Source organism: Nothobranchius furzeri, chromosome 17 (genome assembly GCF_043380555.1).
Source record: "Nothobranchius furzeri strain GRZ-AD chromosome 17, NfurGRZ-RIMD1, whole genome shotgun sequence".
Lineage (NCBI taxonomy): Eukaryota > Metazoa > Chordata > Actinopteri > Cyprinodontiformes > Nothobranchiidae > Nothobranchius > Nothobranchius furzeri.
The window spans coordinates 35,219,824-35,235,248 of NC_091757.1; the positions used below are offsets into that span (position 1 = coordinate 35,219,824).

The 15,425-nt window shown below is 40.9% G+C and overlaps 1 protein-coding gene across 3 annotated transcripts in view; it reads right to left on the reverse strand.

Annotated features, from left to right (window-relative positions):
• The window catches only part of si:dkeyp-14d3.1 (transmembrane protein 132C), a 299,252-nt gene that overhangs the window by 41,250 nt on the left and 242,577 nt on the right, over window positions 1-15,425 (reverse strand). For 2 of the 3 annotated variants that reach the window (XM_054731359.2, XM_054731358.2), the window contains exon 5: window positions 2,452-2,595. The exons of the other annotated variant lie outside the window; for it this stretch is intronic. In XM_054731359.2, coding sequence (XP_054587334.1) covers window positions 2,452-2,595 — 144 coding nt within the window. The remainder of the gene's footprint in view (window positions 1-2,451; window positions 2,596-15,425) is intronic. 3 annotated transcript variants of the gene reach the window in all.

The window sequence follows — 15,425 nt, forward strand, 5'->3', positions numbered from 1 at the left end:
CTCAGTCATCCAGGAGGGGCTCCGAGTGGACCCGCTGCTCCTCCACATTGAGAGGGGGAAGTTGATGTGGCCTGGGCATCTAGTTAGGATGCCTCCTGGATGCCTCTCTGGTGAGGTGTTCTAGGCATGTTAAACTGAGAGAAGACCTGGCGGGGGAGGAGAAAGACCAGGCTTCTCTGCTTAGGCTAATGCTCCTGTGATTTGACTCCGGTTAAGTGGGGAAAATGGATGGATGGAAGGACTTTAATGCAAGCTGACGTTATATTACTGAAAATTCAGTATAACCCAGGATGTTTGGCCCTGAACTTATGTCAACATGTAAATGGAAAGAGGCAACAAGTGTAGAAAGAGACGACCTGATGTCCACTGGCACGTGCCAGCCAAAGTCAGTCTAAACAAATCACGTAGGTGTGCGTGACATGAGCAGTTTCTTCCTTGTTTTCGGTGCTATAAACACAGTGATTGAATCATTTATTGCTCACCAGTGACTCGTTGTTCAGATTTAATGTCAGAGTGTTTATTGATTGCTTATGCTGCAAGTAAACACAGGAGATGTTAGTCATGTTTGCATGACTGCAGAGTATCAGTCGGAAGGACCCGTCCTGAATGAGTAATATTCTGCCCCAAAGATCTCAGCAGTGGATTTTTATCAGCTTATTTTCACTCCAAAACACCTATCAGACACGATGCAGGCAGAAAACTTCACATGGCTTTGAGCTTTGGTTTTTTTTTTTTTAGTTCCTGGCATCAGATCTATTTGCTTTCTACTGTTTTTATGCATTACAACAGAAAACAGCAGGCATGAAGCCTGTGGTGCAGCACTGCAATTCTGTGTTTTAACCTAAAGCAACATCTCAGTGTTTGAAAATGTAAAACTGACAGATAAAAAGATGTATTTCTTTGCTTTTTAATTGATTTGTTAGAATTTTGCAAGAGTGTTTTCTTTGGTTGCCAAGCAGGGCTGCTGACAACGGAGCTCAACTTTCTAAAGCTGTGACTAACTTTTTTCCTCCTCTCTTGTGCTTTGTGTTGCAGATTAACAAGAGCAACAAAAACAAAGACAAACTTGACTGAAGAACCTACACAAAAACAGTCTTTCATGTTGGCTGGTAGCTTGTTTCTCATTTCAAATTAAATAAATGTGCTAATAATAGAATATTCTCACATCTAGTGTAGATTTATACAAAGATTAAAAATGCTGCCTTAAACATGATTTCCTGTATTAATTATTACGGAGCCCGTCTGGTGACACTGAGGGAAAAAAATGTGCTCCTGACTAAAAACACGACATCCTTAATGTGTGGGAACGAGTTATTAACTCATGGCTGTGTTTTATTTTTTTAATCAAATCATCCAGCAATGCAGGTGATGCGTCTTTTTCTTTCAGCACCGTAGAGAGACGGCGACTGTTAATAAAGTGTATGTCCTCCTCTCTTTTGTTGTTTGTAGTGACTCGTGGCTACGAGCTAATAACTCGTTCCCTCGCATTAAGGATCTCGTGTTAATAGTCACGAGTTAATTTTTTTTCCTCAATGTCACCAGATGGGCACCATGCAATATGGAATTTAATAAAAGTTGTGTATCGGGTTTAAATTGATACCTTTTAGACTCATCTTCATTTAAGATGGCTACAACAGCTAGTCAACATTATTGAAGATAAAACTTTATTTAGTTAGTTGGTAATTTGCATTCCATCAAGGTTGTTTTTAATACTAACAAATTGGAAGTTTCACTAAAAGAGGACATCATTTTAACACGTTTAAAGATCAACTTCACTGAAAAAAACATTTTTCCATGCTTATTTCTGATTATGATTGGCCACTGAGATTTTCATGCAGGTTGAATATAAAAACAGTTTCCTACACCTATCTCCTGCATTAACATCTGACAGAAAATAGACTGAAAAATGCTTGGTTCATAAAAGCCTGACAGATCTACATCACACTCTCACTTAACAGTCATGGACTCATCAATCTTGGCTTGTGACAGGGAAGGCTGTTGTTGGTTTAGCGTTCAGGAAACGCCTCGACAAGTATAAGGTAACTCATTCAGGTTTGTTATTTGTGGAGATAAAGCATCAATTTTGCACAGCAAACTGAGTCAGTGGTAGAGTCGCATTGCTGTTATCCAATCAGAGGTCCAAATGTCAGGAAATAAGACTCTAAATTCTGATGTCAGCATTCATTCCTACTGTAGACCACTGCAAATGTAATAAAAGTATGAGTAATGTTGACCTTTAAAGACTTTTAACATTCAAGATCCCAGAATATTTTATTTGACGAAAGAGTGATCTGTTTAAAATATCCTGAAGGTAATGTGGAGCAAATTAGTTAATCAAAACTACTTACACAATAAACCACAAGATCTAAGCAGAAATTCTCCCTATTCATACATAATGAACCAGGTGATGGCAAAGTTATTTTACTTTGCTGTATTTTCATCCTCACTGACCTTTACCACATCCTCATCCGTCGTGCGGCACGTCACCGCTTCAGAGACATCCGTTACCGAGGCGTCTGTTCCGATGGTCACCACCTTGACTGGAACGGCTACTGTCTTTCCAGTCAGGACAGCCGTGTTGAGAATCTCACTGTCCTAGAGACAGAAACAGAGACACAGCTCAAAAATGTGCTTCATGAACACCGTTTGGGTTCCTGATTCACATCAGAACAGAATAAATGAGTTATCAAGGAACACTGAAAACAGTGAAACCTACTAGTGCTGTTGAAAGGTACGTAGAGGGCACTTTGTGCAGTCGTGGCTCAATTAGAGACCATTCGGTGGAAGCTGTGAAGGTTTTCAAAAGTATTTCTGGGTGGACAGCTAATAACTGAGCTCATTATGCGGGGTGTCATTAAACCCATAAAAAGGCATGCGGTTCCATCACAATGGGATCATGCAAGGTCCACTCTGCAGCCGAGACTTAGCTTGAACTTTTCAGCATTTTGTTCTCATCGGAAGATTAATTGTTTGGGCGTTATCGGTGTGACTGTATTTATTAGAGAGAAAACATTCACCCAGCTCCCACGCTGCTCTGGAAGCAGCGCTCTGACTGGCTAGTCATGGCGGCAGATCAGCAATTAAGATGAAGTTGAAAAATAAAGATATGAAGCAATTGTTCATGGAGTTTTATGTGAGAAAGGAGATCTTTTCAGTCACAGTGTGAAGACACAGACTGTTCCTTTATTCTGAGTTTTCATCTGTTTAGATGTGCTGCAAATTTGGAGTTCCTTCTGTCGTCAAATGTAACAATGAATGCCTTTTTTTGTGCCAGCATAACTGCTTAGACAGAGTGCAAATATACTAACTGGATCCAGTGTCTCAGACACCAAAGAGCAACTGTGCAGCAAGAAAATATGAAAAATGTCACTTAGATTTGCACTGAACTGATGTTTGCGACACTTTTGTGAAAAGTTTTGTTTCTGGCCGGGTTGCAAGGGTCATGTGAAGTCATTAGAAACAAACTACAACAGTTGCTTTTATTTCTGGTCCATATTTTGGAAAAAAGTGTCAATCAAGCAGATTTTTATTTGCAGTTTGATTTCCCAAATGCATCCATGCAACTTTAGAGCACATTTGTAAAAACGAAATTAAAATATAGGATTTCTGTGGACATGGACAGCACTGTTTTGGCGACTAAAAAAATAGCTCAGTGGTGTAGTGGTATGAGTGTCTTCTCCGAGACTGGGAGATTGTGGGTCCAAATCCACGGTTGGGTCACACCCAATGCCTCCCCACTTGGCACTCATCATTAAAGGAGAGGTTCATTTGTTTAATTAATACATTTGCAGTGGTCTCTAATAGGAATGAATGACTTGTAAGTTATTCTCAGCGGTAAAAATATACCAGTGCACCATTTCTTGGACCTAAAAGTTACCCACATCACTCATCTTATTTCCTGCCATTTGGACATCTTGCCCCATACTGGATAACAGCAACGCAACTCTACCAATTAGTTTTATCTCTGCAAATAACATAAGCCTGGAGGAGTTCTGCTGTGTGGTGATGTTGCTAATGCCGACGGTTAGCTTAAAGTATCCCAGACATCCGCTGCTGATTCTCGAACGTTAACACAACAGTCTTCCCCGTCGTGAGCCAAGATGAGTGAGTCCATGAATGTTAAGTGACAGTGTGACATAGATCTGTCAGGCTTTTCTAATCCTAGAGTTTCATCGTCTATTTTCTATCAGAAGCTATTGCATGAGATAGGTGTAGGAGACTATTTTCATGTTCAGCTTGCATGAAAAACTGTGACCAATTACAATCAGAAACTATAATAAAAAATGTTTTTTTAGTCAACCACACCTTTAAGGGGTTTGATTGGGGGGTTAAACCATCAAATGGCTCCCGAGCATGGCCCTGTCTGCAGCTCACCGCTCCCCATGGGGATGGGTCAAAGGCAAAGAAATAAGTTTACTTTAACTTTATGCTGGCAGAGTAATTCCTATAGATATCAGTGATGATGGATTCAGATCTACTCTTGGTTCTTAATTTACCGACAAAACAGTTTATTAGCAAACAATTAAAATGTAACAGTAATTTACATCATCATGGAAAACGTTGGTGTGTTGTTACTAATCCGGCATAAATATTAAGGACTCCCTGACAGCACTGTTGGGTTTATTATTTGTCCAGTTTCACTTAGTGCCCAATTAAACCAAACCATACTTAGGTGAAAAGCTCCAAATGCTGCAATTTGCACTTCAGTAGAGGCACTCCTAATAAATGAACTGGAGACAGCCCTGGGTTCTCTGAGTTCACTGACACATCTTTATTACTCTGAACAGAAATCTTAACCTTTTATTACAAATTCAGAGTCACACTTTTGCAAACTGAGATAATTGGGACCAATTAGGACACGTCTGTATTAAGTTTTACTCTTTCAAGCCAATTGTCTCTCCTGCTCATTTGGCTTAACCAAGAGAAAGTGCATTTGGGTTACAGATTGATATGAAACTGCTGCTTCTGGGGGGTCAATGGTGTCACTCCTAATGGTCCACTGTAGAGCAAACACACAAGCCTCATCTAACCCCCGTTGTGTTGATGTTTTATAGACAGGTCTCAGTGTTTTCAGAGTAAGAAATGTTGGAGTGATTAGTGTTGGATGAAATGTCACATTTGTTTGGGTTGTATAGCTAAACCTGAGGACTGATCTACAGTGTTTTCCTTCACATTCATGTTACGTCAGAGTATAGAAGGTTTGTAAACTGCTCTGTCAACCTTCTAAAGCTTGTGTTTGATCAGACTCATTCAAGAGAGAGAGAAAGAGGGATTCAGTTTGATTGAAAGAATCGTGGTAGTCTGGGAGAGCGTGTGACTTCAGAGTGAAGTGATTATTAGCCAAGCTAAGAGATACCATTGAATCACAAAAACACTTAATCTTCAAATAGCTTTTCATTACAATTTTATAGACTGTGAAAGTGTTATGTAGCAATCCACGCTGATACCCTCATTTCTCTTCTTTCGTATTTTCTCTGTGCCACTGTCTTTGATTCAATTTCTCCTTAAAGCTGTGTATTGCTGTAAATTAATTCCATGTCTGCTGGGATTCTTCCATTCTCCAGAGGGTCATCTATAATATATGAGGGGGTAAATGGTTGGGACCTGGTGAAAGCAGAGGCTAATGTTAGATTACAGCAGCTGGAAATGACCCAGCAGGTTAGGAACAGCAGATAGCGGTGCCTGGCAGTAATAAGCCACAGCGGGATTCACAGCAATGCATCAGTGGGCCCCGCACTTAAACACAGACAGCGCAATTAAACACAAAATGGAAACCAGTGGTGCACATCAGAAGCCCAAAGTGGTGTGAATGGAGAGACAATGAAGTGTGGTCATCTGAGAGAGGGAACATTTGCACAATGCCTGATGAGTTTTTTAAATGATAATCTGCATATTTGAGATGCTAGGGTAAGGGTTAGGTAGGGACTTTAACTTTACAATTCATATTATAACGTGCACCAAGTTGAATTTAAATGTCTACGCCGAGTTGCCTGCAGAATGTTAAGATGCTATTTCGTTCACTTTTCAGCTGAAACAATACGAGCAAACAGAACCACTGATAACAACCATATTTGTTACCTTTAATGTACGTTGCTGGGAGATAAGGCATGCAGCAACTGTATTCTCTGTGCCTTGGCTGGATAATAAAATAAGACATTAATTTATGCTGCGAGTAGGTTGATCATGTCCTTATTTGCTCACATTATGATGTCTTGTTTTTAGGATAAATGTAGATGTGGAAAATCCGTGACATGTGGTTAATCAGAAAATAATGCACCATGCAGAGCACAATATGTGCCATCACTGCATGGGTCTAAATAACCTCAGAAATCTCAGTTTGGTGTCAATTTGCTTTTAATCTGAAAGACTGTCTTTAAAGGACCACCCTGTCTACCACCCAGTAGCCAAGACGATTCAGTCATCCAGATGTTTATGAAGGCAAATTGCTTCTGAGAATCTGAGGATGTGTAGTTTTAACTAGGATTTGTATTGATTAATCCAAATAACCAAGGTATGATTAGCAAAACAAAGTATAAGTGAAAAGTGTTTTCCATTAATATAAATAGAAACTTTACACTCCAATGCTACCTGGAAGTTGAAGCCTGGAAACAGCAAGTGACCCCCAGAGAGGCCCAGACTTCCCTCTCCCCAGCCACCTACTCCGTGGAAATCCCAAGGCATTCCCTGCCCAGCTGAGAGATATAATCCCTCTAGCTTGTCCTGAGTCTTACTTTAGGTCTTCTCCTGGTTGGACATGCCCAGGCAGGCCTAGGCAGGACTCTCTCTCAGCCTCTGCGTTCAGAGTCCAAACATGCAACATGTCTGCACTCAGCCAGCTTATATGCAATTATGGCTTTAATGACAAGACTGAAGTTATAGTCTTTGGCAACAATATGGATGGATGTTATTGCTCAGCTGGACTCCAGGGGAATAAAGACAAAAACCCCGATTAGAAATCTTGGTGTTATCATTGACTCCGACCTGAACTTAAGGCTATGACTAAATCAGCGTTTTATCACCTTCATCAACTATCAAGAGTCAGAGGTCTCATGTCCAGGACAGACTTAGAGAAACTTATTCATGCTTTTATTTCTAATTGGCTGGACTACTGCAACGGTCTTCTAACTGGTCTTCCCAAAAAAAAGCTGTGAAGCAACTGCAGCTTGTTCAGAATGCTGCTGCTAGTGTCCTAACAAGAACTAAGAGAACAGAGCACATCACTCCTGTTCTTAGATCCCTACCAGTAAACTACAGAATATATTTCAAAGTGCTCGTACTAGTTTATATAAATCACTTAATGGCATGGGGCCAAAATACATGTCCAATCTCATTCCTGTATATACACCCAATAGGGCTCTGAGATCCCTTGGAAACAATCAGGTGATAGAAAAACGGGTCAGAACAAAACAAGGTGGAGATGCATTTAGTTGCTATGCTGCTCACATATGGTATAAGTTTCCCCAGGACCTCAGATCTGCCCCAACCCTAGTGTTGTTTAAAACAAAACTAAAAACCCTAATGTACTCACCAGCCTTTAAATGAATTGTTTCTTATCATGCATCATCTCCACTGTAATCTGTGCTGTAACTTGGTCTTCTCCTTTAGCTCTAAACTGTAATTCCATTTGTGTGTATTTTAATTTGTGTTTTTATGTGTTTTCATATCATGTCCTGCTAATTGTAGTGCACATTGAATTGACTCTGTGTTTGAAATGTGCTCTATAAATAAAGCTGCCTTGCCTATGTTTAACCTTTAATCAGAATTTGATCATTTTTAAAACCCCAAACTTACTGTTTCAAGACCCACCTCGAGCTCCCAACACCAACTTTGGGAACTACTGACATACTGAGGACAGGTTTATTCAAGCAGCTTCCCTCCCAATAATCCTCATGATGAAATGGCCTTTCCCACTGGTAATTTCGGTGTCAATGATTTTAATACATTTATGACTCAACGTTCAACTCAATATTCTCTGAAAATACAATTACAATTAGACAAAGACAGTGTTCCATCTGGTTTCTTGTGATTCAGCAAAACTACAACATAGTAAAGGCCCAATGTAAAGTCAAAAAAGTAAAAAATAAATAAATAAAACATAATAATGAAAAACAGTTTTAGTTGTCTCTGTGATCACACTCTGCCTCTATGTTTGTCCCCCTATTATAACCTATCCTCCTCTCTAGTAAGTACTGTATGAGTGATATATTTTGTATACGTCATAAAGATGGCTCCATTCATATCTTGGAAGATATTTTACTAACTTGCTGACGCAGGTGTTTTCACTTAACAGTAAAATGTGCTATCCCAACTCCTAAAGTACTGACACGGGTCTTTTGTTCAATAATCTGAGGGAGAAGTGTCTGTCTGCTTTATCAAAAATCCCCCTGTTAGCATTCAGCACGCTGCTGTGGCTGGTAATGTGTTCTGCGACGTAATTTCTCCCTGTGTCTCGGCTGGATCTGAAAATAAGTGAGATTTATGGTGTCAGGTTGAGTGACATGGGCAGAATGAGAAGTAGCAAAGCTGTCCGTCCTGCTGTTACGGCAGATTCTGCCTGAGCCCTGCGCTAACACGTTTTATATTCTGAACCCATGTTCCCAGCTACAGCAACAAAAGAACAGGTCAAACACATGTTGGGATGAAGATTTTAGCAACTGCATTGTGCTGCTGACCAGACTATGCTGCAAATATTTATGATCAGCATTGTGCTTAAGCTAACCATCTATCCAGTCCACAGTAGAGAATAGTGCCATGAACCCAAGAAACTGCTCCACTTGTCAGATCAAAGGTATTAGCATCAGTAAGGCTATGCTATTAGTCAAGTAGCCTTTGCATCACATCGTTTTCATCCCCTGGAGATAAGTAAGCACATGTGAGAAAACCAGAGTCTGACGGAGCAGGGATTCATACGCAGACATTAGATGCCACTCAGCTTCCTAGAACTATTAAGAAGACAAAAAGAGATGTGTCCTTTCATCAGCTTTTCTCCTCACACTGCACAGTGCTCAATGTGAAACTTTCTTCCCTCTCTTCCAGTGGGCGTTTAATTGGCTATCGAGGCAAGGAACATGGAGGAGAGTGGGAATAAAGGCCTTGGTAGCACTATGCAGAGCGATACATCACCGCATGACAGCACATTGAAGTGGTGGGATGGTTGTGAAGCTAAGACACTGCCTTTTAATGAGGGTCTAGCTCTTGCTTCCCCTTTCTCTTTTCTTCCCATACTCGCTTTTCCAGGAAAGGACCAGTTAATCTCGTCTTTATTTCCCCCCTTATTTCCTTGTTTCTTCCTAGCTGATGAAATGAAGCTGGCTGGAGTTTAAGGAGTACTGAAAACCCTCTTCACTTGGTGGTCATCCTTCACCACACTTTAACATGCCTCTGAGAGATTTCAGGAGTCTTGTCAGCAGTGGTCAGAGATCTGATCTGCTCATTACCATTGGCCGAGGATAGCAGGGAGAGGTCTGACTGGTTTCATGTGTGATCCACTCACTTTGAAAGGAACCATGTTGAGGATAAAAAGAATCAGCACTTTAGAATAAATGGCACTTTATATGTAACCTAAGTAAATAATTTAAGAGATAATATAAAAAGGAAGGCTCATCCTCCATCAATATACATAGAGTAAATTATCCACACATGGTGGCTAAATGTACAAAAGCTGCATTGTTACTCTATTCAATAATTGTTTGAACACTGTAAAGCATTCAAACTATGGAGATCCTGTTTCTCTTTATAGTCAGTTTATTGAGTTTATTGTTGTGTTTCCGTACATTTTTGGCATTTAACTACTTCCACAATTCTTCAACTATTTACACAATTTTGGTATCAAAACGTTCAGCTCATTCAGCTTATGCCGGCAATGATTTTTGGTATTAAAATATTTTATACTTTGTGAGATATTCAGCTTTTTCTGCGATTTTTGGTCCCATTGAAATGAATGGGATTGCTCAATTTTCAGCTAAATCCTATCACTTTTTTGAACTCTTACTCTTATAGTTTAACTTTAACCTATATACTTCATTCAAGTTTCAACAAACTCACAAGACTTTCAGCTATTCCTGGTTAAAAAAATCTTTTTGATATCTATTACAGTTTTTCTAAAATCACAGGTAGAAGTTGAGGTACGGCTTGAGATTTTCAGAAAAAATCACAAAAATTATAATGTGGAAAGATAGGAGCGGTGACCCTCCCTTGCTCCATTTCTGGCATTGTCCCGAGAGAACCGTAGGTTCGATTGAAATGAGACGCACGCTGGCTTACAGCCTACGAATATACCTTCGTTTTGAGCTAAACTTTATGAATGTACTCCAAACACTGTGGTCGTATGGTTCATTTCTTTGAGAATATTTAAATGTAAGAAAATGCTTCCCACCACTCTAAACTGAAAATTCCACACACTAACTTTTGATCTTCACATTTTCTGGAAAGAACTCTTTCCAACACCCAGACCGTTTGGAGTACTGAAAAAAATTATATCTCAAAAGTAGGAATTTTTGTCAGCTTTTCAGAATGGGTTTCATGTTGTCCTTAATTGTTACATTTCCTTCTCTACAAGCCTCAAAAGGAGGATAGACCTTGATTCTGTCTCTTTGAAACCCATGTTAAAGGAACAGAGATGTTCTCCTCCGGTCGGCTTCAGACAGCTAAAATGTTCTCGTCATAGCTTCTAGAAAATTCATGGTAGGCACATAAAAATTCACACAGATGACCATCAACGCCTTCTGCCGCTCACACATTTTGAAATTTTCTAATAAGTGCAGTGGTTTTTGAATGGCGATGAGACGTGTCAGAGGTCTGAAATGACATCTGAGCTCTGTTAAATGCATGATTTATGAAATCTTGAAACAGAAATTTCCACTGACCACATCTTTTATAGTACACAAATGATTTTCTCAAATTTAGTAGTTTTTTTGTCAGCTTCAAAGTGATGACTTCAGTTTTGCTGTTGGTATTATATTTTTTGTGCTATAAGCCCCAGAAGGAGGACTGTGCCAGCTTTCCTCCATTTAAATACCTTTTAAAAAAAGGCACCTGTGGCCAACAGACAACTGAAATGTTCTCCTCATATCTTCTAGAAAATTTGTGGTAGGCACATAAGACTTCACACACATGACCATCAAAGCCTTCTGCCGCCCAAGCTTTTTGAATCTTTCAAATCGGTGCAGTACTTTTTGAATGGTAATGAGAAGTTTGACAGGTCCAATTTCACTTCTGAAGGACAGATTTAAAGGCTTCTCTCTTTAACAGGAGTACAGCTGCATGTCTCCAACAGCGTGGGAAAAGGCGGGAAAACTGTGCTTTTCTCTGATTGGTTGAGAGTGTTCAACCATTTTCTATCCAAGCAGGATCGAGCACCCACACACATGATACATCAAATCGACCAGCGTGGTCTCAGGAATCTTGTATTCAATTTTAACTGCGTTATCTGTTACCATGGTAACACAAGTGCATAAGGATATCCCCAAACAAGTCTCATTGAAATTAATGTGAAAAGCCTAATATTGAGCCTATAACATACTGCTGTTGCTTATCTTTCTGAGCTCTATACACTTAAAACTAGCAGCATAGCTGACATTTTAACACTAGTCAGAAGGCAGGAACCACCCCCTCCTCCTTCGCTGCTCTCTCATTGGCTGAGAGTTTTCAATAGTCTTCTGCCTAAATGGAAATATGCACCCACACATTTGATACATCAATTCAACCTGCTTGGTCCCAGGAGTCTTGTATTAACTTGATATTGTGTTCTGCATTACAATGGCAACGTGCTTAGCAACAACCTTTAAAAACATTTTAGACACAACTGTATCAACATACTTTAATATAGAAATGTTATTCAAAGTTTAAAAGAGTCATGTGACATTGTACATTGCTTTATTAAAGCAGACTCCTGTCATCTGTCACCATGGCAACAGAAGGAACTACAAATCCCTGTAACCAAATCTCATAGGAATGAATATAAAAAGCTGAATGTTGGGCCAATAACTTGTTGATTTTTGCTTCTAAATCTTTAAATACATGCAGCTCATTTTGAAAGTTTAGCTTAGTTTCAGCTTCACTTCAGCTATTCAGCAGCTTCAGCAATCAGTTTTTAAATTTAGCATATGCTGCTAATTTCACAGTTCAGCTAAATGTAAATATTAAACTGTTAAACTTGTCCTACTGAAATAACAGGTGTTTAGACATTTTAGCTGTCCAGATTTTTATACAATGTTCACAGATTTCAGTTTTCTGCTGTTTAGGATTATTTTTCTCAATTATTCCCATACTTTTTGTGCTTTACTTGGTTGGTGCTTTTTGCTTCAACATCTTTCAATACATTCAGCTCATTTCGACAGTTTTGCTTAGTTTCAGCTTCAGTTCAGCTATTAAGCTGATTCAGATAACAGTTTAAGCTATCCAGCATTCAAACAGCATTTCTGAAAGAAATGCAATTTATCTAGTTAATGTAAAGATTTTAAGGAAGTTGGAGTGTTTTTTAAAGAGTAAACAACTCTTTTTGCAGCTCAGTTTTTCTGAAATGCCCCCCAAAAATACATTTTCTTCAAAACCCTTCATGTCCTTCACAAAATGTGTCCATTGCAAGAGTAAAACGTTCAATTCTTTATTCATTTCCACCCAGAAATATCTCCAAAGATGCTCTCCTGATCTAAAAAATTAAATATCGACTGACTCATACATGCGATAATTGAAATTTTGTTCTTCAATAGAACCACAACACCATTGGAGTCGCTCGCATGATTATGCAAGAGAATTGAAATGACAGTTCATGGAGAGCATTAACGTTTTAGTCACACTGAATTGCTCCCAGCAGTAAATCATTTATGAGTGCACACATGATTTATGGGGAAACTTTGACTCTTGGGAGGTGTCACAGTGACACGCAGCTGACGGGACAAATCCCACCACAAATATTAATTACATGATGATTTGTTCCTGGTGTTGTGCTCTACACAGCTTATTGAGAAGATGATTTTATTAAGCAGTTTAAAGTGTCTAATAAAGGTCTCACCAGTGAAGAGGGTAAAATCCAGCATAAAGGAGCAATGCAACACATCTATACCGTTTTATTATTCTGCACCAATCTGCACGGCCATGAAAGCGCATCTACATAAAGTTTACAGAGACCTCCCTCATAAGTGTTATTGATGAATGACACTAGAGGGATGGAGCCACCCTCAAGAGCCCAGTGGCCATGAATTGCACCTCCTGCTTTGAAAGGAAGCTTGTGAATAAAACATGGCTGCCCACGGATGTGGTTTATTTTGAGTTTCTGGATGAATTTCTCCTCTGTTCTTATGAATACCACACATGTGATAAATTTAGATCAGTGGGTCAGAAGGAAGTAGTGGATGTCCCTGATGAATTTAAACAATAAGATTAAGTTGGGGAAGAATCCAGGTCAGGCACCAGGGACAAGTCCATGTCTCTGCACACCAGCAGGGGCTGGTGGGGCTCGGTGCTCTGATGCTGGCTCTGTTGCAGCGATGCTCCTGCTATTTGCTAACCGAGCAGAGGTCTGAACCCCCCTCAAAATCGGTCCCAGTCAATCGATGAAGAGGGGAAGACTTCATCCAGGGGAAGACTTCTTTATCTCTGTCTGATATCTTCACCCATCTCTAATTTAGAGCTTTGGTTGGGAGACAAGTCTATCCATATGCACAATGGTCCGCTCAAATCTAGAGTTAATCTTTGTTAGAAAAACATACACTTCTCTCAGGAGTGTTAAAGCTAGTATAGAAGAACGGTAAGACGCCAAAGAGGATTTTAACAGTTACCAAGACATGTCAGATACAAATAAATGTCACTTTTAGACTGATCTGTGAGTCCAGACATTGTGCTTCAACTAAAAAATAATTACTTTAGATTGTGCTGCAAAAAATGGGCTGGAAATCTGCCAGGCCCATAACCTTCTTTAAAACAAGATCTCACTGAGCTGTGAGTGTTTGTAAATATTAGGAGACAGAATCATTAGAAAATATCCAGATTTCTGTGGGAATCTTATTGAAATGGTTTTTTAGTCAGTTGTTAGCTGCCTAGCTACATATTGCTTTGTGCTGTGAGGACAGTGTTCATTCACTACACAAGGCACATTTCTACTTCACAAGTTGAGCCTCTCCCTGGGCTGCCACCTTACCGTGGTGGAGGGGTTTGAGTGTCTCAATGATCCTAGGAGCTAAGTTGTCTGAGGCTTTCTGCCTCTGGTAGGGTCACCCATGGCAAACAGGTCCAAGGTGAGGGATCAGACAAAGAGAGGCCCGAAGGCCTCTTATGATGAATTATATAAATGAAAACCGTGTTCCCTCGCCCGGACGTGTGTCACCGGGGCCCCCCTCTGGAGCAAGGCCTGGAGGTGGGGCACGTTGGCGAGCGCCTGGTGGCCGGGCTTTGACCCATGGAGCCCAGCCGGGCACAGCCCGAAGAGGAAATGTGGGTCCCCCTTCCCATGGGCTCACAACTTGTGGGAGGGGCCAAAGGGGTCAGGTGCAGTGTGTGACGGGTGGTGGTCGAGGGCAGGGACCTTGGCGGTCTGATCCTCGGCTACAGAAGTTGGCTCTTGGCACATGGAATGTTGCCTCTCTGGTGGGGAAGGAGACTGAGTTGGTGTATGAGGTTGAGAGGTTCCAACTAGATATAGATGGACTCACCTCAACACATGGCTCTGGCTCTGGAACCAGTTTCCTTGAGAGGGGTTGGACTTTCTACCACTCTGGAGCTGCTCCCACTGAGAGACACCGAGAAGGTGGGCATACTAGTTGCCCCCCATCTTGGTGCCTGTACGTTGGGGTTTACCCCAGTGAATGAGAGGGTAGCCTCCCTCCGCCTACGTGTGGGGGGACGGGTTCTGACTGTGGTCTGTGCTTATGCACCAAACTACAGTTCAGACTACCCACCCTTTTTTGGAGACCTTGGAGGGGGAGCTGGAAAGCGCTCCTTCCGGTGACTCCCTCGTTCTGCTGGGGGACTTTAACGTGGGCAATGGCAGTGAGACCTGGAGAGGTGTGGTTGGGAGGAACGGCCCCCCGATCTGAATTCGAGTGGTGTTTTGTTATTGGACTTCTGTGCCAGTCATGGATTGTCCATAATGAACACCATGTTCAGACATAAAGGTGTCCATATGTGCTGTTGGCAGCAGGATACCTTAGGCCGCAGCTCGATGATCGACTTTGTTGTTGTTTCTTCTGACCTGCGGCCGCATGTCTTGGACACTCGGGTGAAGAGAGGGGCTGTCAACTGACCACTACCTGGTGGTGACCTCTACTCAGGACGTTGTGGATCGGTGGGCAGAATACTTCGAAGACCTCCTCAATCCCACTGACACGTCTTCCAGTGAGGAAGCAGAGTCTGGGGACTTTGGGTTGGCCTCTCAAATCTCTGGTGCTGAGGTCACTGAGGTGGTTAAAAAGCTCCTCCCTGGTGAGGTT